Below are 23,609 nucleotides of genomic sequence, written 5' to 3'. Positions count from 1 at the left end.
GTCATAGTAAGTTTATTAAGGTTGGGGGTGACCTCTATTTTTTAGAGGCTATAAAGGTGATACAACATAGGGATCATTATTATAGCAACTTGGGCCATAAACACCTTGAAGGCTGGTTATTATGATTAGCTGACAGGTGTCATTAGAATATGGTGAGTAGTAAGTAACAAGCTATCACTAAATAATGTTGGCCAGAGTATGATCTGGCCACTAAAATGCTACAGCTGCTACATGACATCTAGCACATATTCATGGAATCTCTATAGATCAACACTGGCAGTACAATGGCTTGTTCTGAAGAGCTCAGTGACTTTAAATGTGGCACCGTCATAAGATGCCATTTTTGCCGCAAGTCAATTTGTGAAATTTCTGCACCTCTAGATTACTGGACAACTGTAAATCCTCTTGTTGGGAAGTGCCTAGGCACAAGAACAAACCAGACACAAAATGGTAGACCAAGTCACAGAGCCGGGTGGTGAAGTGCTGAAGCATGTAGCTTGTACAAATCACCTATCATCTGTTTCATCACTCACTACAGAGTTCCAAACTGCCTCTGGAAGCAACATCTGAAGAACTGTGTGTCGGGAGCTTCATGAAATTAGTGTTTGTGGCCGAGCAGCTGTACACTAGCTTTGCATCAACATGCTTAATACCAAGCTTCAGCTTTAGTGGTGTAAAGCAAGCTGCCATTGGATTCTCAAGCAGTGGAAGCTTGATCTCTGGAGTGAGGAATTACACTTCAGTATCTGGCAGTCTGATGGAAGAATTTGGGTGTGAAGGATGCCAAGAGAATGCAATCTACCAGTAGGTATAGTGCCTACTGTAAATTTGGTGGGGGAGGGATAATGGTCTGGGGCTATTTTCCTGGGGTTGGGCCAGGCCCTATAGTTCCAGTGAAGGGTTATCTTAATTTTAGACAATTGGGTGCTTCCAACTTTGTGCCAACAGTTTTGTGGAACGCCACTTCCTGTTCCAGAATTACTGTGCCCCTGTTCACAAAGCGAGGTTCATGAAGACATTGTTTAATGAGTTTGATGTGGAAGAACTTGTGTGGCCTGCCCAGAGCCCTGACCTTAACCTCATTGGAAACCTTTGCAATAAATTAAAATACTGATTGCAGCCAGGCCATCTTTTCCAACAAAAGTGCCTGACCTCACAGATGCTTTTTTGGCTGAATGGGTACAAATTCCAACAGACACACTCCAAAATTTTATGGAAAGCCTTCACAGAAAAGTCATGGCAGATACAACGGGGTGGGGAGGGAGGGCTCTATGGTTTTGGAATGGTGTGACGGTCAGTTTTGGCCCTACTTTTGACCGTATAGTGTGTATGTGCGTTTATATATACATTAAACAAGAAATACAGAAACTATGGAAGCTGCCTTTTTGGCCTTTTAGTGTTTAATGTCCCTTTTAACATGCTGCTCCTTTGTGGACATTTTCTTGTTTTTAACTATTTGGGCATTTAAAGCAAAATATCTATAGAAGTATATGTAAAATTTGATTGTGTAAAAAACTAAATAAATCTACCCTTTAAGCTGTGTCTTGATACTGAATTGCAAGAAAAATTGTTTCATTAGATAATGCTCTAGACGTGGTGAAAAACTGTCATCCGATTAAATAGGAAATAAGAACTCTGGTTTAACAGGTTTGTATGAACTGGTAATCTGTGATGAAGCTAAAATGTCATCCAATTGAGTTGCTTCATTAATAAAAAAAATAAAAAAAAAAATGTTTAAAAACAGCATTTGCCCTCACCTGCTTGTGAGCACAACCATGCAGCTGTATGCTGAAATAAAGTATTTTATATTATTAAGGGTTAGGATTTTAACATACATTTTATGTCTATTACAGGATGCGTGAGTTTGAAGTTCAGGGACATCCTATTCTGCTTGTTAAGAGTAACGGATTGTTCAGTGCTGTGGGCGGCAAGTGTTCCCACTATGGAGCACCTCTGAGCAAAGGTATTTGTCCTTTTTATTTGCTTATTTTCTTCCTATTTTATTTCCAAATTTTCTTAAAATTTGTCGGTAGTTAAACTTTGCAATCCACTTCTACATGCAGGCCCAGATTGAACATAGGTACAGGGCATTTACCTGGGCGCTGGGGCAAGTAGACCTGTCCAGTTTCCAGCATTATTATTTGTGCATGATGCAGGAATCTAGCTGTGAGCCAGGGCAGGCCTGGTCATTTCCCACTCTGCTTCCTGTTTCCTTAAGCTTGCCCAGTCGGCAGCATTATTATTTGTGCATGATGCAGAGAGCCAGCTGTAAACCAGGTCAGTTCTGGTCCCATCTAACCTAGGTTGCTGTGACTAAACAGGTGGGTTCAGTACATTATGAAAACATTGGTCTACTAAACATATCACAATCTACTAAGGTTAATGAGACCACCTGCATATACTGCTGCTGGCTTGTAGAAGTAACACTAGATAGTACTTTAAGTTTATTTGAATTTAAGCTGCAGTCCAGCTTATCCTCTTATCCTCTGTTCCTGCTAAGAAAAAGCAGACAAAAAGCAGATCTCTGAACTACCCCATAGCTAGAAGTAAATTTGCACTAAAAAGTTTGTGAACCCTTTGGACTTACCTGCATTGATATCTCAAAACTGTGGTCTGACCTTAATCTAAGTTACATTTATGCACAAACACAATCTGACTAAACTAATAACACACAAAAAGTAGTTTTTATAGAAGAAGAGAGTAATTATTCACAGTTGAGGATGGAAAAGGTAAGTGAACCCTTCAATTTAGTAACCTGTATATGCTCCTTTCCCAGCAACAATCTACACCAAATGTTTCCTGTAGTTGTTTAAAACACATTGTCATCCGACTTCTTCTTAAATCCTCTTGAGAAAGCCAGACCATAGCTCTGGTGAAACTCGTTGAGGTTGATACTACGTGCCTGACGTCACTGGAATGTGCATGTCACACACACACTCTCATTGCTCTACTGGCTTTCCTGCTTTGGAATAAGCCGGTCATCGCATTGTGGTTGCAGCACTCCATGTTTGGCATGATGTGGACTGTATCACACAAATACTGTTGCTAAAGGCACATTTTTAAATTTCTTGTAGTAAGTGCAATCATTTGTTTTATGCACTCATCCACTGTTAAATAAACTACTTTGAGTCGGAACTGCGCTGTTAACTTCTTTTTCACAGACACTTGCATAATGTAAAGGAGGAATTTTGGACAATTCCTTCATACAAATGTGTTTCAGTTCATAAATATTTCTGGGTTGCCTTGATTGCACAGCCCTCTTCAGGTCAGTTCTCATCTCAGTTGGGTTAGTTTAGCTGATTTACTTGTGTTCTTTGGGTTATTGTCTTGTTGCATCAACCAACTTCACATTAGCTTTAGGTCATGGACATTCTCCTCTCAAATGTCTTGATACACTTTTGAGTTCATTGTTCCCTCAATGATTGCAAGATGTAGTGGCCCTTAGACAGGAAAGCAGCTTCAAACATGATGCACCCACAACCTTGTTTCACAATAGGAATGAGGGTTTTACTGATGGTGTTCAGAGCCCTTTTTTCTTCACACATAGTGTTGTACAGTTTTTGCCAGACAGTTCAACTTTTGTCTCATCTGTCCACAGCACATTTTCCCAAAAGCCATGTGGAACATCCAGGTGGTCTTGTGCAAACTAGAGACATGCCACAATGTTTGTTTTTTGTTTGTTTTGTTTCCTTTGTGGTGTCCTTTCATGATCACCATCCTTATTCAGTGTTTTTCCTATAGTGGACACGTGAACAAGACTTTTGTTACCCTTTCCAGCTTTGTGCATCTTTATAATGCATCTTCTAATTTCCTATGAATGTTGTTTGGATCGAGGCATGGTTCTCACTAACTATCTTTCTTGAGAAGAACAAATTTGTCAGTAACTAGGCTTTTTGTGCATTTATTTATGGGACAGGGCACCTGTGCAACTAGGGTTGCCAACTTGTTTTGAAGAAAATAAGGGGGGCTAAGGAATTGACAAATTTCACATAGGAAATGGACAAATTATACAGTAGTTACTGGGGAAATTTGTTTTGTTTTTTACAATTTGATACAGTTTGGTACAATAAAATTCTTTATACAAATCATCTCCATTCACAAACTTTCTGCAAATCAGATAATTTTATTTCTCAATTAAGGCTCAGTGTGAGTAAAGACATTAAACTGTCAGATTCATCAATATTATTAAAGCAACATGAAACCCTAGATTAAAAAAAATGCATGCAGGAATTTTCAGATTTGAGACTTCTTTTTTTTTTTTATGGGTGAGAAAGTGCCATTTTTTTTTAAAGATTTCCCCACAATTTCAGGTTAATTATCCATGGTAGGGGACCAGATAGGAAACTGACATTTTTAACAAATATAAGCTCTCTTTGGTAGCTTTCTGCTGTAAAAGTTTGGCATTCCATAGGTTATAGAGCGAGGGCTAGTAGAAATCTTGGGAAAATCCTACTTTATTAATACATTTTGAAAAATGTTAAGTGCCTGTGCATAAGCTCTGTTTCCGTCTTGCAGAATTCTGTTTTTTAACTTAAAATATAGATACTTATATTCATGAAAATATATTCAGTTGACTAGTTGTTAACAATGATATTAATGTAAATTACATATGAAGTGGTTTTTATGCTTTTACAAATTCTTAAACGTGAGGACTGATAAGAGCAGGAAAAAAATAAAAAAAATGGTAAATTAATTTAAAAAAATGCATAGATCAGAAAAATGTATTTAAAAAGAGTAGAACCCATTTCATTACCTAAATGTTAGGAAACAATTGCTGATCTAAACTGTGCTACTTCTCGTGGGTTGGCTGTTCCCTGAGTTAAATTCTGCTTTTCTGAATTGCAGGTGTTCTGGCAGGTGACAGGGTCCGTTGCCCATGGCATGGTGCTTGCTTTAACATCAAGACCGGGGATATTGAAGAGTACCCTGGCTTAGACAGCCTCCCTTGTTTCCAGGTAACTCACTGTTTGCCCAAAGCGATACATCATAACCAACTTCATGGGTCACTAACCTGTAGAATTCCTAAGTCGGTATTCAGCTTAGTTGCAAATAGGAAATAAATACTGCTGAATATAGAAAAAGACAAATATTGATTAATGGACAGTAAGTGGGACAAAAATGATTTTTGCACTACTAGATGAGTCAAATAAAAACATATGTTGTTTTTATGTCATGGCATGAAGTGAAATTTTAAAATATTTTGTATAAAATAAGTTGGACTTTGTGTTAAGTGTTTTGCTGTTTTACAAAGGTGTTTTTTTTTTTTATTCATAGGTGACAGTGAAGAATGGCAAAGTGTTTATTGTGACCAGTAAACAGGTACCGTCAAGTTGTATAGAATTCTAAACATTAAAAGCATTTGACAGCCTTTGTTGTCTTGGTTACCTGTCTAATTACTTCTCTATTCTTCTACTACAGGCAATAGAGAATGTTAAACGGGTTAAATCTATGAGCAACCACTGTACTGGGGAAAAAAATACTGTTGCTATCATTGGAACTGGTAAGGAATGTGCTTTTTAATTTAGACTAATTTGTCATTTTTAAAAAGAAGATTCATATTGATCATCAACCTTCAGTGCACGATATGTAGAATACGTACATTAGCCCTTAGCTAAACTGTTCAGTTAACTTTGCATTAGTTTCTATTTTCATAATCATGTCACATAACAAAAAAGTACACTCATTATTTAAAAAAAAGTAAACTACCTATGCCTGAATTGAAACGCCAGCATTTACCAAAAAATACATAAACATTAAGCATCATCCAACATATCTTGCAGCAAGTTCTTTTCATAATGGTGTCACATAGAAAAGATAACTAAACATTAAAACATATCAAGTACTTGCACTGGGAATCAAACCAACAGCCTTCAGCTTGCAAGACCTAATCACAACAACTCATTACCAAAGGAGGTAGTGAATGCCAATACCCAAGATACATTTAAAAATTGTTTGGATACATTTCTGTTTATAAACAAAATTTATAGATATGATTGCTAGTATTAAATGGGTCACCTTTTAGTTGGATTATTTAAGCTTAACTGGAGCTTGTAAGTATTTTAGATTTGTATAGGTTGAACTTGATGGACTTCGGTCTTCTTTCAACCTTATCTACTATGTTACTATGTAAAATAGTTAATATATATATATATATATATATATATATATATATATATATATATATATATATATATTTTCATACATTACATCTGAAATTTGTTTATAAAAATTAGACATGTGTAATTCGTTTCGGCCGAATTTCATTTTTGGCCGAATCGGAGATTCGAAGGAATCTGAATTTCCGAATCGGCACCATAACTAAAATTGTGGGGGTACGGCGCTTAAGAGGTTAATAAGTTTAGTTAGTGTTGGCAATGTGGGGGTACGGCGGTATAGAGGTTAATAGCTTTATTTAGTGTTTTATTTAGTTTCTGCAATGTCGGGGAACTGCGCTTTAGAGGTTAATAGGTTTAGTTAATGTTGGCGATGTGGGGGGGCGGCTGTTTAGGGGTTATTAGCTTTATTTAGTATCGGCGATGTCGGGGAGCGGTTGTTTAGAGGTTAATAGATTTAGTTAGTGTTGGCGATGTGGGGATATGGCAGTTTAGCGGTTAATAGGTTTATTTAGTGTCAGCGATGTGGGTGACGGCGGTTTTAGATAATTTTGTTTTGCCAATCGGCAGCAAATTAGTTATGTTAAGTTAAATAGTTTTTTCGCATCCATTCTTTATTCATCTGCATTATTCTATTCTGAAGTTTAGAATAGAATAATGAATATGAATAAAAAATGTATCTGAAAAACGAAGCTATCCGAAAAAATTATTTAACTTGCCGAAACAATTTTTTTTTTTAAAGTGAATGTAAATTTTGATGCTAAAGCGCTCGGTTTTTAAAAATTTGATTAAAAACAGGGGCACTTTAATTCATCAAAATTTACATTTCACTCGTGAAAAAATACTTACCTTTTAAACTTGACAGCCGCTCCAGCTTCCCCCGGTCGTCGCAAGCCATTTCTGACGAAATTATGGATCGGTCATCCCCCAATCATGGCTCCCCCCCCGATGGAATCGGTATCTGATTTAACGCTGTGATTGGAGTAAGCCGGATTCCTCATTTTAGACCCAGGAAGAGGCTTTGCGGCGGGCGGAGGAAGCTGGAGCGGCTGTCAAGATTAAAAGGTAAGTATTTTCACAACACAAGTGAAATGTAAATTTTGATGAATTAAAGTGCCCCTGTTTTTAATCGGAGAGAGAGGGGGGGAGAGAGAGGGCGAAAAGAGAGAGCGCAATAGAGAGGGGGAGAGAGAGAGAGCAATAGAGAGGGGGGAGAGAGAGAGCAAAAAAGAGGGATGGGGAGAGAGAGAGCAAAAGAGAGGGGGGAGAGAGAGAGAGAGCAAAAGAGAGGGGGGAGAGAGAGCAAAAGAGGGGGGGAGAGAGAGAGAGCAAAAGAGAGGGGGGAGAGAGAGAGAGCAAAAGAGAGGGGGGAGAGTGAGAGAGCAAAAGAGAGGGGGAGAGAGAGAGGGGGAAGAGAGAGAGCGCAAAAGAGAGGGGGGAGAGAGCTCAAAAGAGAGGGGGAGAGAGCTCAAAAGAGAGGGGGAGAGAGTGCAAAAGAGAGGGGGAGAGAGAGAGTGCAAAAGAGAGGGGGAGAGAGAGAGCGCAAAAGAGAGGGGGAGAGAGAGAGGGGGAAGAGAGAGAGCGCAAAAGAGAGGGGGGAGAGAGAGCTCAAAAGAGAGGGGGAGAGAGCTCAAAAGAGAGGGGGAGAGAGCTCAAAAGAGAGGGGGAGAGAGCTCAAAAGAGAGGGGGAGAGAGCTCAAAAGAGAGGGGGAGAGAGCTCAAAAGAGAGGGGGAGAGAGCGCAAAAGAGAGGGGGAGAGAGTGCAAAAGAGAGGGGGAGAGAGAGAGTGCAAAAGAGAGGGGGAGAGAGAGAGCGCAAAAGAGAGAGGGGAGAGAGAGCAAAAGAGAGGGGGAGGGAGAGAGTGCAAGGGGTGGAACTGCTGTATTGCAAAAAATGGCCCGTGTGAACGGGCTTTAGGACTAGTAAAATATATAAAGCTCCAAAATGCACTTACAAATTAAGACAATAAGCAGTGAAAGTATAGACTATGGGTCAGCAGCATCAGGTAAGTCTCATGATGTCTCCTATCCCAGCTAATCTTTCCACAAGAGCAGTAATTCAGTGGACTATTGCTGTAGCTTTGGTATAAAAGCTAATGCAGCTCTATGTGTTTCATTTGAGCATTAGACATTTTCTCAAGATTTTTCCATCTAAAGGAGAGGAGAGTCCACGGCTTTGTTCATTACTAGTGAGAAATAAGAACCTGGCCATCAGGAGGAGGCAAAGACACCCCAGCCAAAGGCTTAAATACCTCCCCCACTTCCCTCATCCCCCAGTCATTCTTTACCTTTCGTCACAGGAGGTTGGCAGAGTAGTGTCAGAAGATTCGAAGTATTCTCTTATGGAGGGTAGTACTCTTCGAAATGGGGCTGGAGTTTTAAGTAGTCCTGTCAGCCTCTCAGTGAGAGCTTGGGTGAATGTTAGAGTCCGGAGATGCTGGGAGAGTCTTTCTTCTAAACCATCCCGACTAATTTTAACAGCTCCATAAGCAATCAGCGTTGACGAGTTTCCCTGCCTGCTTTCCTCACTCAAGTCCATGTCAGGAGCGATGCTACTACACTGTCACACTTGAGAGGCCGTGCTCCTGTTCCACGGCATAGATTCTGGTAAGATTGTTTCATTTTTTATACACGTAATATAAACGCAGAAGACAGGGGAGGTCCTGCGAGGCATTCCTTCTGACCGGGTGTGACCTAATCGACTTCCTCTGCTTGTCTGGTGGTTGCAGGAGACGTAACCGTTTCTAAGATCCGGGTCATAGGAGGTGGAGGTTATAAAGGTGCCATTTTATATATAGTACACCTTGTCCATAATAAAGGCGCAAGCTATGGAGGACTCTGACGCGTTAGAGGGTACTCCCTCTTTAACAAAGTCTAGTACCTGTGTTTATTGTGAGGAGGTTCTGGTAGATCCACCTGCTCAACTATGTTTCACGTGCCTTGATAAAGTTACGACATCTAGAAAGAATAGAATGTCTAGTTAGTACTACTGAGCCATCCACCTCTGAGGGTTCTCCATCCCGTGAGGTGATTTTCCTACATTCATCTCTGATTACACATGCAGCGCTCCAGGGCATGACTATTTCTACTACGGGAGAGATCCGTTGGCCGCCAGATTTTGCGGATCAACTGCAAACGGTGGTTTCTAAGGTGATTAGTGCCTTACTACGTTCTGCTAAGCACAAGGTATATCCAACCCAGGGGTCATCTGCTCCAATGGATATTTCGGAAAGATTATCCGCTGACAAGGATAAACTCCGACTCTTTGGAGGACGTTCCTTCTGGGTCGGAGTCTATGTCATCTAAAGCTCCAACTGCTGAGGAGCCTGTATTTAGGTTTAGGATGGACAATTTGGGCTTTTTGCTGAAGCAAGTGCTTGCTACCCTCGAGGTTCTGGGACCAAAACTACAGGAGGAACCTTCGATTCCTAAGCTTGATAAAGTATATAAGGACAGGGTGGTACCTTCCTGGTTCCTGTTAAGATGGCTAACATTATTAAGAATGAATGGGAGAGATTAGGTTCTTCCTTTTTCCCTTCTTCATCCTTTAAAAAACTTTTCCCTGTCCTGGACTCTCAGCTGGAGCTATGGGGGACTGTCCCTAAGGTGGATGGTGCTATCTCTACGCTCACAAAGCGGACGATAGTTCGTCGATTAAAGAGCCCATGGATAAAAAGTTAGAGACAATGTTAAGAAAAAATTTTCAACATACGGGGTTTGTTTTTCAGCCGGCAGCACCGGCTGCGGTTGCCAGAGCTGCGACATATTGGTGTGAAGCTCTGTCTGACATGGTCGAGAGGGAGACTACCCTCAACGAGATACAGGAGAGAATTAAGGCCTTGAGGGTCGCTAATTCTTTTATTTGTGATGCCAATATGCAAATTATTCACCTGAATGCTAAGGTGTCAGCTTTTTTCCGTATTAGCCCGCAGGGCTCTGTGGCTAAAGTCATGGTCTGCGGACATGACCTCTAAATCTAGACTACTATCTCTTCCATTTCAGGGAAAGATCCTGTTCGGTCCAGGATTGGACTCGATCATACTAACGGTTACGGGAGGCAAGGGTGCTTTCCTACCGCAGGATAAGAAGGTTAAGCCTAAGGGATCAATGCCAACAGCCTGCCGCGAAAGCGGATCAGTCCAAGGGCACTTGGAAATAAGCTCAATCTTAGAATAAGTCCAAGCAGAACAAGAAGCCCGCCGAAATGAGGGGGCGGCCCCCGACTGGTCTCCGGACCAAGTATGGGGCAGATTATCTCTCTTCTCAGAAGCCTGGTTGCAGGATGTTCAGGACCCTTGGGTTCTAGAGGTTATCGCCCAAGGATACAGGATAGGGTTCAGATCTCATCTGCCCAGGGGCAGATTCCTCCTGTCAAACCCGTCTTCCAGTCCAGAAAAGAGAGTCGCCTTTCTAGAATGTGTGAGGGATCTCTCTTCCCTCGGAGTAATTGTACCAGTACCCCCAGCAGAAAAGGGTCTAGAGTACTTTTCAAACCTTTCTGTGGTCCCAAAGAAGGAGGGCACGTTCAGCCCAATTCTAGACCTAAAGTGTTTAAACAAATTTCTGGCTGTTCCATCATTCAAAATGGAAACGATCAGATCTATTCTGCCCCTAGTTCAAGAGGGTCAGTTCATGATGACAATAGACTTGAAGGATGCCTACCAGGCAGATTTGCATTCCTGGACAAACATTTCCAGTTTGTGGTCCTTCCCTTTGGTCTGGCAACGACCCTGAGAATCTTCACAAAGGTTCTGGAGGCGCTACTTACAGTGGCCAGATCCAGAGGCATTGCTGTGGCACCCTATATGGACAACATCCTAGTCCAGTTGCCATCATTAAGTCTCGCAGAGGATCACTCGAGGGCTCTTCTTCTTTTGCTCCAATCCCACGGTTTGAAGATAAACTCAGGAAAGAGCTCCCTGATTCCCAGCAACAGGGTGGAGTTCCTGGCAACGATAATAGATTCTATATCCATGAGGATATTTCTCACAGATCAGTGATGCAGGAAGATTGTGCCCACCTGTCTTGCCCTTCAGTCCTCTTCCAGTCCCTCGGTGGCTCAGAGTATGGAGGTGATTGGGCTCATGGTGTCCAGCATCATTGTCATTCCATTCGCCAGGTTCCACCTTAGACCTCTTCAGTTATGCATGTTGAGACAGTGGAACGGCGATCATACAGACCTATACCAATAGATTTCTTTGGACGATCGAACAAGGGAATCCCTCTCTTGGTGGATCCGTCCGGAACAACTGTCCCAAGGGAAGTCCTTCCTGAGACCGTCCTGGGTGTCAAGATGGCACAGGGCAAGTGGTCTCGAGAGGGGTCTCTCCTCCCGATCAATATTCTGGAACTTCAAGCAATCTACAATGCTCTGAAGGGGTGGCCTTTACTGGGGTCATTCAGCTTCATCAGAGTCCAGACAGACAACATTACCTCGGTGGCTTACATCAACCACCAAGGGGAGACGAGAAGCTCTCTGGCGATGAGGGAGGTTTCTCGGATATTGGAATGGGCAGAGTCCCACAACTGCTCGCTCTCAGCAATCCACATTCCGGGTGTGGACAACTGGGAAGCAGATTTCCTCAGCAGGCAAACCATCCGGGGGAATGGTCTCTCCATCCCGAGGTGTTTGTGGAGATTTGTCACAGATGGGGGACACTGAGATAGACCTCATGGCATCCAGACTCAATTGCAAGCTACCCAGATACTGAGTCATGGTTCAGGGATCCACAGGCAGAGCTGGTAGATGCTTTAGCGGTGCCTTGGGGGTTAAACCTAGTTTACATTTTTCCACCGTTGCCCCTTCTACCTCGTGTAGTGGCCCGCGTCAAGCAGGAGCATGTTTTGGCTATTCTGATTGCTCTGTCGTGGCCGTGGAGGATGTGGTTTGCGGATCTGGTGGAGATGTCATCTTCTCCTCCATGGAGGTTTCCCTGTCGCAGGGATCTGTTGGTACAAGGTCCTTTTCAACGTCAAAATCTAGATTCTCTGAGGCTGGCTGCGTGGAGATTGAACACTTAGTCTTGTCCAAGAGAGGTTTTTCTGAGAGAGTGATTGATACTCTCGTTCAGGCTAGGAAGCTAGTCACTCGTTGCATCTATCATAAGGTGTGGAGGACTTACTTGTCCTGGTGTGAGAAGCATGGATATCCTTGGCACAAGGTTAAGCTATCCAGGATTCTGTCCTTTTTCCAAGATGGTATGGAAAAAGGACTTGCCGCTAGTTCTTTGAAGGGACAGATTTTGGCATTATCTGTTTGTTGCACAAGAGGCTCACTGAGCTTCCTGATATTCAGTCTTTTGTTCAGGCTCTGTCTAGAATCAGGCCTGTGTTTAGACAGTGCGCTCCTCCCCGGAGCTTGAACTTGGTTCTGAGGGTATTGCAGAGGGTTTAATTTGAACCTATGCACTCTATTGACATTAAGATTTTTTCCTGGAAGGTTCTCTTTCTGTTGGCTATTGCATCGGCTTGCAGAGTCTGAGTTGGCGGCCTTGCAATTTGAGCCTCCTTATTTGGTCTTTCATGCTGATAAGGCTGTTCTGTGCACTGGTTTGGGATTTCTTCCCAACGTTGTGTCTAACCGTAACATTAATCAGGAAATAGTTGTTCCTTCTTTGGGTCCTAACCCCTCTTCTCCTAAGGAGAGGTTACTTCATAATTTGGACGTGGTTCGAGCCTTGAAGTTTTATTTTCAGGCTACAAAGGATTTCAGACAATCTACATCTCTTTTTGTGGTGTATGCAGGGAAGCTCAAGGGGCAGAAGGCTTCTTCTACTGCTTTTGGTTGAGGAGCATGATTCACTTAGCCTATCATGGCTCATTTGACTAGAGCTGTGGCTACTTCTTGGGCCTTCAAGAATGAGGCCTTTATGGAGCAGATTTGTAAGGCGGCTACCTGGTCTTCCTTACATACCTTTTACAAGGTATGTAAGGAAGACCAGTTTGTGGTCCCTTCCCTTTGGTCTTGAGATTTCCAGTTTGTGGCCCTTCCCTTTGGTCTGGCAATGGCTGTGGTGCCCTCAGATTAGGGTCCGCATTTTTTTGCTCTTCCGTTTTCATTCAGTGTCCTCTAGAGCTTGGGTATTTGTTCCCACAAGTAATGAATGAAGGTGTGGACTCTCCTCCCCTTTAGATGGAAAACATAAATTATGCTTACCTGATAATTTTATTTCCATTGAGGGGAGGAGAGTCCACGGCCCCCGCCCGTTGCTCTGGTGGGCGGACCTAAATTTTATTTTTTTGTTCTTCTGGCACCATTTATACCCTGATATTTCTCCTACTGTTCCTTGTTCCCTTGGCAGAATGACTGGGGGATGAGGGAAGTGGGGGAGGTATTTAAGCCTTTGGCTGGGGTGTCTTTGCCTCCTCCTGGTGGGTTCTTATTTCCCACAAGTAATGAATGAAGCCGTGGACTCTCCTCCCCTCGATGGAAATAAAATTATCAGGTAAGCATAATTTATGTTTTTAATGCTAAATTTAGGCCCTTGATAAGTGATGTTACGAAACTCCTGTGTCAATGTTTCTTCTGTTACTTATTTCAGAATACAGGGATAAATGTTAAGTAAGCCCTTTACTCTCTCACATACACAGTGACTGTGGCTAATGTAAGTAAACAGGTTGTTTCCATAATTGTCTTTAATGACACTTGTGTTCTTACTTTTGATATCATACAAGGCTAAAATCTGCCCATCCTAGGTCACAGGGTGGTGTGTCTTTGCCCGTTCTGACCATCTACCCTGCAACTCTTCTCGTCAAGACTGTTACCAATACCCTTACAAACAATCCTTTTTACTAAGCACTCTGTAATGTCCATCTTTGGAGAACAGATAGTCAACCATTAAAGCTAAAACATGAATGTATTGTCTCTAACAGATTCAGGTCCTTGTAACATAGTAAAAAAACATAGTAGATAAGGATGACAGAAGACAGAAGTCCATTAAGTTCAACTTATACAGACACTACTTTATTTACACCAAAGAAGCTGACAATTGAACTTAAATTAAAAAAAAAATAGAAAGCCGACCCATTTAACACAATCCTATCCCTGAATTCTGTTTTATAGCCAGAAATGTATCTAAGCAATTTTTAAATGTGTCTATGGTATTGGAAGTCACTATCTCCTAAGGCAAAATATTACACAATTGGATTGCTCTTACCTTGAAAAATGGTTTACGTTGCTGGAAATTAAATCTCCTTTCCTCTAGCCTTAAATTGTGACCTCTTGTCACAAGCAACTTCCTTTGAATAAACAGCACTTCCGCCATCCCTGTATATGGGCCTTGTAGAGGGGCCTTTCTAAACAAAGACAAATGACTGATTCTGAACAATGACCTCTGCCTTTTTTCCCTTTATCAGGTCCAGCTGGTCTAGTTTGTGCAGAAACCCTTCGCCAAGAAGGTTACACAGGGAGGATTGTCATGGTGACCAAAGAGAAGCACATCCCTTATGATAGAACAAAGCTAAGCAAGGTCCGTATGAAAATAAAGGACCTTATTACTGCAAAATAAAATGTTATAATGCATAAGAAAATGTTATTGTTGCCCTAATGCTTGCCCTTAAATATGTGTTTAACCCCAGCAACGGAAAAGTAAAACTGCTATAAGTATGATCCTATGTACAAATAAAAAGAAGAATATCCACCAAGCACAGCTTCATCGTCCTGCAGGCAAAAAGCCATTACAAAATGGGGGAAATGGTGTGAACATATCTAAATGTTTATAAAGGTGTATTGAGGTATAAAACAGACCTGTAGAACCCCACAATGCACTTATAAAAAAGTAGATTCTACAATATGTTTAATGTTTGGGATGTATCCTGGACCAGAACTGGGTAAGACACTAGAAACAAGAGAACAGATAATTGTGTTTTCCTAAGAAACAATTAAAAATCAATAAACTGAATTACCAAACATACCATTGTCTGTTGCTACATGTTGTGCTGTTCTGCACCAATGAGATGTAGCTAGATTGCTGGGAACCCTTTAAGAGTATAACCGAGTGTTATGCAGTTAACCACATAGTAAGGAGTCCTCAAAAGATTTTTGTGACTTTCTACCTATTCTAAGAAAATGTGAGGCAGAATATCCTATGACTACATATCACTATCAGTATGGGAAAATGTTTTTTGTATTGTGAAACATCAGAGAGTTTCGAAAAGCAATATGTGAAAGAATCTTTAACATGCAGTTCTCATTGCAATCTGTATATGGATTATTATTATTATTATTATTGGTTATTTGTAGAGCGCCAACAGATTCCGCAGCGCTAATATCCTGGCCTTCTCATTAAAAGTTTGAGAAGCTTTAATATTTCTGTATTTTTCCAAGATAACAAATGAACTGTTTGCTTATTGACTTGCAGGTAATGAATGCAAAGCCTGTAGATATTTACCTTCGACAAGCGCATTTTTTCTTGCAACATGATATTGAAGTGTGGACAGAGAAAGAGGTAAATTATTCCAATCTAACCTGTTCAGGTACCATATGAAACTGTATAAACAAATCTGCTCATAGAGCAATTGAAAATGATGAACACAGGATTTTGAAAGGCTCATCATCAAAATACTTAAAAAATTGAGGTAAAATTATATGAGAACAAAAAAGGCAAAATAACATTTTACATGTTAAATTGCTTTAACAGGATACATTAAATGTATCTGATTTAATTAATTAATACTTAGGGAAAGTTTTATATACTGAAGTATAGTTTTAAAATATTCTCTGCAACAAGGAAATATGTGATCTGTATTTTATTTACTATAAATAAGTAAATTGGAAATTTGTTTGAAATTGCATGTTCTGTCTGAATCATGAAAGGAAAATATGGGGTTTAATGCCTGTTTAAGAGATACATTCCATTTCTTTGTTAAATAACTCTTGGACATTAAAGGGATAGACAGTTCAAAACTGAAATCTGCATGGGTGCCTTTCAATTTTAAATATGATTATATTTCCAATATACTTTCATTAGCAAAAAAACTTCTAGCAAAAGCTATTACTGTTGTTCAATGGCATATACACATATACTTTGAGGGTCTGTGCACCAGTATTCAAACACCATGCCTACTCAGAGAGCTGGCGGTGGTGTTTATTGCTAAAGCGAAAACTTAATTTGTGTCGTACAAGCCACTACTGAATCTTTGAGAAGGTATGATTTTTGAATACTTTTGGATGGATCCTCACAGGATATGTGGGTATCCTGCTGAAAAACAGTAATAACTTTTACTATTCATATAGATTTATAGGTATAGATATCTATTTTACATTAAGATTATTGTGTGTGTGTGTGTGTGTATATATACAGTGTGTGTGTGTATATATATATATATATATATAATATTATAATGTGTGTGTGTGTGTACAGTTTGAGTGTATGTGTGTGTGTGTGTGTATATATATATATATATATATATATATATATATATATATATATATATATATATATATTTCAGTAACGCGCATTGAAAATAGCTATTCTTCATGTACGCTACCCCAACACCTCGTTAGGCCTAAATCGCGAACCCCGATGCGTATTACGCATATTTTTACATTCCTATGTTCTTCACCTAGGAAATAGTGTAATTTTCATTATTAAATATATATTTCTATATATATGTGATAATGTTAATGTAAAATAGATATCTATAGGAATAGATATACAAGTATAGGTGTGTGTGTATGTATGTATATATATATAATTAAGAATTATAAGCAATATTCATACATAGTGTGATGTACTATTTGATTATTATCAGTGGAAATATGGGATATTTAAATATTCTATTGCAATGATAATGGGTGCATAGTATTATTACTTTAAATTGCACAATAGGTGTGTCTCTTTTTTTCTTGATGATGTCATAATTGTCAATTGGGGGTGGGTCTATATGGCTATATAAGGTGTACATTTGGAATTTGTTTGTATTGAGCCTGAGGAGGGGGTACTTTACCCCGAAACGTTGCTCTTTGTGTACTGCTGCCTACAGTAAAAATTTGATTGGAACTGATTCCTGAGTGTCTGCCCAATTTCTTTTACATGTGTATATATATAGAACCAAGAGAAGGTAAAATATAGAGGCGCTTAGTAAAAAGAGCTAGTTACTGTATCTATAATAAGACACATATAGTACAAAAAGTCACAATATTTGACTGCTGAATAATATAGGGGGAATAAAAAAGTTAAAAAACAGATACATATATAAAACTATCACAGTGTGTAAATTAAATTAAAATTATATTGCTAATATCAAATACCTGTAGCTATCTGTAGTATATATAGAGACTAGTCTAGCAGATGATATTGTTATTGCTAGAACACCACAGGTGACAAAAAAGGATCGCAGTACATACAATTAGTACAGGCAATTTATAAAAGTCAAACCACAAAAAAGTACATGCAGTTAGAGTCCATATGTGATACTGTTGTGCAAGAAAGGAAAAGGTGGAAATCCCAAAGTGGCGGATCACACTGTCCCCTCAGGGGGTTCTACTTACTCTCCTTTACCTCAATCTGTATGAGGTAAGTGTCGCGTGGGGTAAGTAGAAAGTCCTTCCTTGTAGTGGTAAGTATCCTATGGCTTGTTTTCTGTCTTCCAACGCTTTCACTCACATAGATGAAATGGGAAAAGCAGAAAGATAGTAATAGTGCAACCCCGTTAATATGGATTTATATGCACAATTATGTATAGAATAGCACTCACACTAGACAACCTCAAATGGATATGAGGTATTTTATTAGCATAATCAGATAAAACCAGATATTGGCATGAACTGTATTCGTATTTTAAAAACGGTTTAGTGCAAGACAAATACAGCACAGTTCAAAAGCCGTATAGTGACATAGAATATAAGTACATAGAAGTCCTAACGCGTTTCGAAGGTCCACACACATACACGACCTTCTTCTTTAGAGGAAAAATGATTACCGACTGTAAGTAAGTCCGTCGGCTTTAAAGCGGAGCTGCGACATGCCCCTATGAACTCCAATTGGATCCTCAGATCACATGACCTTCAGTTGCGAGATACAAGGTGAAGTAAGGGCTGCCAGAGTTGTTACTGGCATTAATGGAAAAGTATTGGCTGTTCAAGTAATCCGTTAGAACGACACGCTGGGGCTTGTAATAAGTTATAAGCAGCAGTGATTTAAAAAGCCGCCCGTACAAGCGTTGTCTACACTTATACAACTGACAAATTAGAACACCCTTAGTAGACAACCAATAGCACATGTTGCTTATAGTAATTACATCGGAAACATACATTGGTACGCAAGGTTAATAAATACATAAGTTAAAATTCATATAGTAAATATAGTACAGTACATCTAAGTATTTCTAAAAAATTATTTTTGGTTACATAACATTCCAATAAATAATTAGTAATATTTACATAAAAACATGAGGTTCAGAAATACATATATTTAAAAATTGATATCAGAAATACAGCTTAATATGATATAAATTTGGTATAAAAATTAATTTATTATAGGAAAAAAGACTACTTTAAAAGACCTATATTTTTTCAAAAATACAATAGAGTACCCCAATAAACCTGCTTGATGGATAAATATAATGAAAATTTATAATGGGAAATTAAATTGGAAAATTAATGTATAAAGGATAGAAATTCAGAGATCAATGAGAAATGCATAGGAACTAATATTAGTTAAGGGGTTAGAAGTGTTGATAAAAATTTAATATATATATATATATATATATATATATATATATATATATATATATATATATATATATATATATGTACGCACACAAAAAAATATATATATATACATACACATATATATATATATATATATATACACTAAAAGGGGAGGGTTTAGTAAACCAAGGTGCCAGGACTGCAGGGCCGCAGGGGGGGGGGGGGGACTGGGAGGCAATAAGATTTTTGGTTAGAAAAAAAGTCAATATTCTTATTCTTATTCTGGTAAAATTCATTTAAGTTAAGATGCTAAGTTAAAAAGGCCGCCAGATCGATATCCTTATTTAGACCTTTAGGATTCAAGGAACCTAGAGTATGTGTATATATATGTGTGTGTGTATATATATATATATATATATATATATATATATATATATATATATATATATATATATATATATATATATATATATATATATATATATATATATATATATATATATATAAAATTATATTTACAATAATAATTACATGTGAATGTTAACTGTCGGGTTAGTGCGTGAGCAATAGGTGTTAAGTTTTTTTTCTTCTGCGCTCCCCTTTGACTTCTATGGGGAGAATAAGTTAATATGGTCGCAATATTTGGTTAGCGTGTGTCGAGTTTTTCTCGCATGCAGACTTTTTACTTTGAACTTGTAATACACGCGCTACCTGACACGTGCAAAAAAGCTTTATTTTATTGAAATTTACGCTCAAGCAGGAGTGCTAAATAGCGTTCCACCCAAAATCTAGCCCAATGTGTCTTATGTAAGATATTGTTTAAATTCAATAAGCAATAAATGGGGGGGGGGGGGGGAGTTAATGTGTCCATGCACGTTTCTGTTTTGACCTTTCTAGCCCTTTAAATATATTTGAGAGACATAATTCTTCCCTAATGTGGTGGTGGTGTTGTGTTAAAAGGGGATACCTATAACAAGTCCCATATTTTCATTTTGATTTGCAGGTTATTTCTGTAATTACTGATGAAGGTAAAGTCAAGTTTAGAGATGGGTCATTGCTCCAGTACAACAAACTCCTGATAGCTACAGGTAGCAGGTAAAATCCAGTTGCCATGGACAATTACTCACTGCAGTTGAATCACAAACCTGAGATAACACTTTAAATTCTGGTGACTGTGCAAAAAGCCTTTTTTACGTGGGATAGATCTGGAATAACTTAACCATTGGTCTCAGAAGGTTACATATAAAGTGCTGAGTCGTGACAGTTCGGATATGTATGAAATGGAAATCTAGAAATTTGTTTAAACACATTATAAAGTTCTATCATAGGAATATATATTTTTTTTATGAATTTTAGTGGGTTGAAACAATCGTTGTGACATTTATTACAATATGTTTTGTTTTTATTTCTAATGTATTTTAAAGTTCACATATGTGCAGTGTGTCTTATAATAGCATTACAATATAAAAACATTATAGCTGCACTTAAATGCTTAACTTCTAAAATATATACAGTATATTTAATATAAAATGTAGGTGTACACCCACACAATTTTTAAAACAAATTAAATAAAATGAAAAACAAAATTTGACAAACAAAAGTAAAAAAAAAAAAAGGCTTCTAGCCAAAATTAGGAAGAAAGTCTCTTTTCATATGTTTCCTGTTCCAAAAGTATCACCTTCTACATATTGTGTTTTTCAAAGGTGCAAGTGACTTTTAAAACAATGTGCAAAATCTTTAATAACATAAAAAAATGCCAAAAATATAAGTTGCTCACAAAATAACCAATTTATCATCAATGCATTTCAGCCGTTCTGTTAAGATAACATTAGTATCAAAATATGGTATCTTAAATACCTTAAACTTCATGTTCTGAATATGCTGCATTGAAAATGATGATACGTCACTTCTGGTGAAATCTACAGCTCACTAAAACACTTAATAGGGACTAAACATATGGCAAATTTCTTTATGGGAAAAAAAGTACAATCTTATGCATAATGACAAACTATTTTATATGCATAAAACCGCTAATCTCTAAATATAATTACATGAATATTATATATACAGTATTATAAATCCCTTGGTAAATAAATATATATATATATATATATATTGTGAGCAAGAACATCTCACAACAGTGGTCTATATATAAAAAGAGAGTATTAGCATATCAGATTAGTATACCAAAACAAGTCACGTGTGAAAAATAATAGTAGTAATAATAATACAAATAATTAGATATACAGATATACAGTAAATGTAATAGTTTCCATTAAATAAAAGAAGCAAGAGGACAATTGTATTAATAACAATTTAAGAATCTTATATATTTTTGTAAATACCTTTAATAAAAAATACCAAATATTTTTACATATATAAAGGCAAACAATAATTAACAGGAGATTATAAAAACTCCCCATATTTAACTTAAATGCAAGACTTCTAAATCTACATTTAAGCCTTTAGGAATAACAGAGTACAAATAAAAATATCCTCTTTGCTTCTTCCAATAGTAATGCTTTCCCATAATTTCCCCCCTCTCCAATTCCTCAACTTTCTGTATACCAAATAGCTGAAACTTTTAGTACTACAATTATGGTGTTGCTTAAAATGTCTATATATGAGCAGATCTTCGTTATTACCCCTTTTAATAGGTGCACATTTTTCCTAATCCTTTCTCCTTGTGGACATAAGGTTTGACTAACATTCTGTAGGCCACACACACATTCAATCCAATTGCATTTTCTAAAGTGCGCTAACCTGACATGAAAATATTAATATTTCACATTCCAAAGTTCTTCACATAACATAATATATTCTTTGTATTCATAAATACATATTTATATATAAATCTAATGGTATTTTGGTAATATATACTGTATGTATGTATATATATATGGGCTAGTAGCTTTTAACCCCTGACTTGTAAACCACAGGGATATTTTGCCACCCCTGTGTAAGTATGTATGTATGTGTGTGTGTGTATGCATGCATGCATGTATGTATGTATGTATATATATATATATATATATATATATATATATATATATATATATATATATATATATATATATATATATATATATATATACATAAAATGTATGCAAAGGAGGCGATTTATCAAGCTGAGGCATATACGTGCCCCTGTCCGCTGCAGCTCGCTTCTGGCGTTCTGAATTCTCCTTTAGCAATTCAGCATTGCACACAAGCGTTATTTTGCGCTCGTGTGCAATTCTGCCCCCTTCCCGCGCACAGCCAATCATGCACGGGCAGGAGCTGTCAATTTTCCTGGTCGGAAAAGACAGAGGAGATTGAATTTTGCCAAACAAGAGGTGGTGAAGAGGTTAGCAAAGCAGAGGTTTGATGACCGCTGCTTGTTAAATACGACGTGCAGGTTCTTGAGTGAGAAACTGCAGCCGTAGGCTGGCAAAAGCCTTTGATAAATCGACCCCAAAGCATGGGGATAATGAAATTAATATATGGGTGGTATAGGCCCTTCAAGTTAAATTTATTAAAAAGATAAAAATCAAGATTGTGAGAAAATTTGAAATTTGTACTTCTCTCAATACAGACAGGGATTTCAGCACATCACCAAAAAGAAGAACCACATTAATATGATGGTATATTTCTTCAATTAAATAATAGTATCCTGCAATATCAGGTATATGGACCACCACACCAGGACAAACCCCCCAAGTGAGTCAACTATACATAGGATCAATTACCCAAAATACAAGATTTAAAATTTAAAGCATGGCCAGCTTGCTAACAACATGTGAAAAGACTGAAGGTTTATATATAAATCATCTGCAACACCTCTGCCAAAGGGTGACCCCACCAAATAGTGGAAATCTGCCACCTTAGCAATCCAAGTGAGGATCTATGCAGACCAAGAACTGCACACATAAAGTATACATCAATTTAAAGGCACATGTGCATAATGCAATGGACTAGTAGGGATGAAAAACACCTACACCAGAGGGTAGCACCGCAATTCCAAGCGGCTCTATGCTACCATGGAACCCTTTAGGATCTATGTTCATCCACTATTACATACAAATTGGTGCATATTAATGTAACAATTATACAGCAGAACCGATGCCTGTAGTGTATGGCATCCATTTATACACAGGTTCAAATCTTAAGGGCACAACAGATCTTATACCCTCAGTTCAGTAATTGCTTATTCATGGGCAACAAACGTGACTTAGGGGTATTTCAAAGCCTCTGTCCCTGAAGATGATACATTCTCCCCAAATAAATCCAGCTATTTACTTCCCTTAATATGCAGGCATCAAAGTGCTTCCTCCGTTCGTTAACAGGGGGCTAAGTGATAGGTTCAAAAGCCATACATAGCGTAATGTGTTTCCAATTACAAGCCGACTGTCTCCCATGCAAGTAACGTTATGCTTTCCAAAGCGCACGTCTATGATGTCACACGTGAACGGCTAATTCATCCCCCCACGTGACTTCCCGTCATTGGGGCTTCCTCAGGGTAAAGTCTAAGGCCACCATTAGATTTGTTGTTTTAGCAATGGTATAATGACCATCTATAATTATTTCTCAGTCTCTTTATTATAATACAACCAGAAAATACAGGATATTTGTATGGAGTATTAAAAAACAGAAACCCCCCAGAAAATAACAGCTTCTATAGGCTAAAGTGGCAAGTATTTAGTGTGACCTCCCCTTACACTTGAGCAATAGCAGGAACCTGGCTCTCGTGAACCTAAATGGAATGGAACCCTAATGTCATTGCTAACGCCTGTGTTTGTCCTACTATTTCATATCAAAATGACTGCTGTGAAAAAGGTCTATTACACTAGGTTTGTCCAAGACATG

At 38.4% G+C, this 23,609-nt stretch overlaps 1 protein-coding gene across 1 annotated transcript in view; it reads left to right on the top strand.

Annotated features, from left to right (window-relative positions):
- LOC128653123 (apoptosis-inducing factor 3) overlaps positions 1 to 23,609 on the top strand; it is a 243,687-nt gene that overhangs the window by 69,124 nt on the left and 150,954 nt on the right. Inside the window, exons 3-9 of the mRNA XM_053706228.1 lie at positions 1,854 to 1,963; positions 4,846 to 4,955; positions 5,275 to 5,319; positions 5,419 to 5,500; positions 14,468 to 14,580; positions 15,472 to 15,558; positions 19,768 to 19,859. Coding sequence (XP_053562203.1) covers positions 1,854 to 1,963; positions 4,846 to 4,955; positions 5,275 to 5,319; positions 5,419 to 5,500; positions 14,468 to 14,580; positions 15,472 to 15,558; positions 19,768 to 19,859 — 639 coding nt within the window. The remainder of the gene's footprint in view (positions 1 to 1,853; positions 1,964 to 4,845; positions 4,956 to 5,274; positions 5,320 to 5,418; positions 5,501 to 14,467; positions 14,581 to 15,471; positions 15,559 to 19,767; positions 19,860 to 23,609) is intronic.

This window comes from Bombina bombina, chromosome 3, assembly GCF_027579735.1.
Source record: "Bombina bombina isolate aBomBom1 chromosome 3, aBomBom1.pri, whole genome shotgun sequence".
Lineage (NCBI taxonomy): Eukaryota > Metazoa > Chordata > Amphibia > Anura > Bombinatoridae > Bombina > Bombina bombina.
The sequence above is the reverse complement of the archived record's forward strand: the minus strand, read 5'-3'. Positions and strand labels throughout refer to the sequence as shown.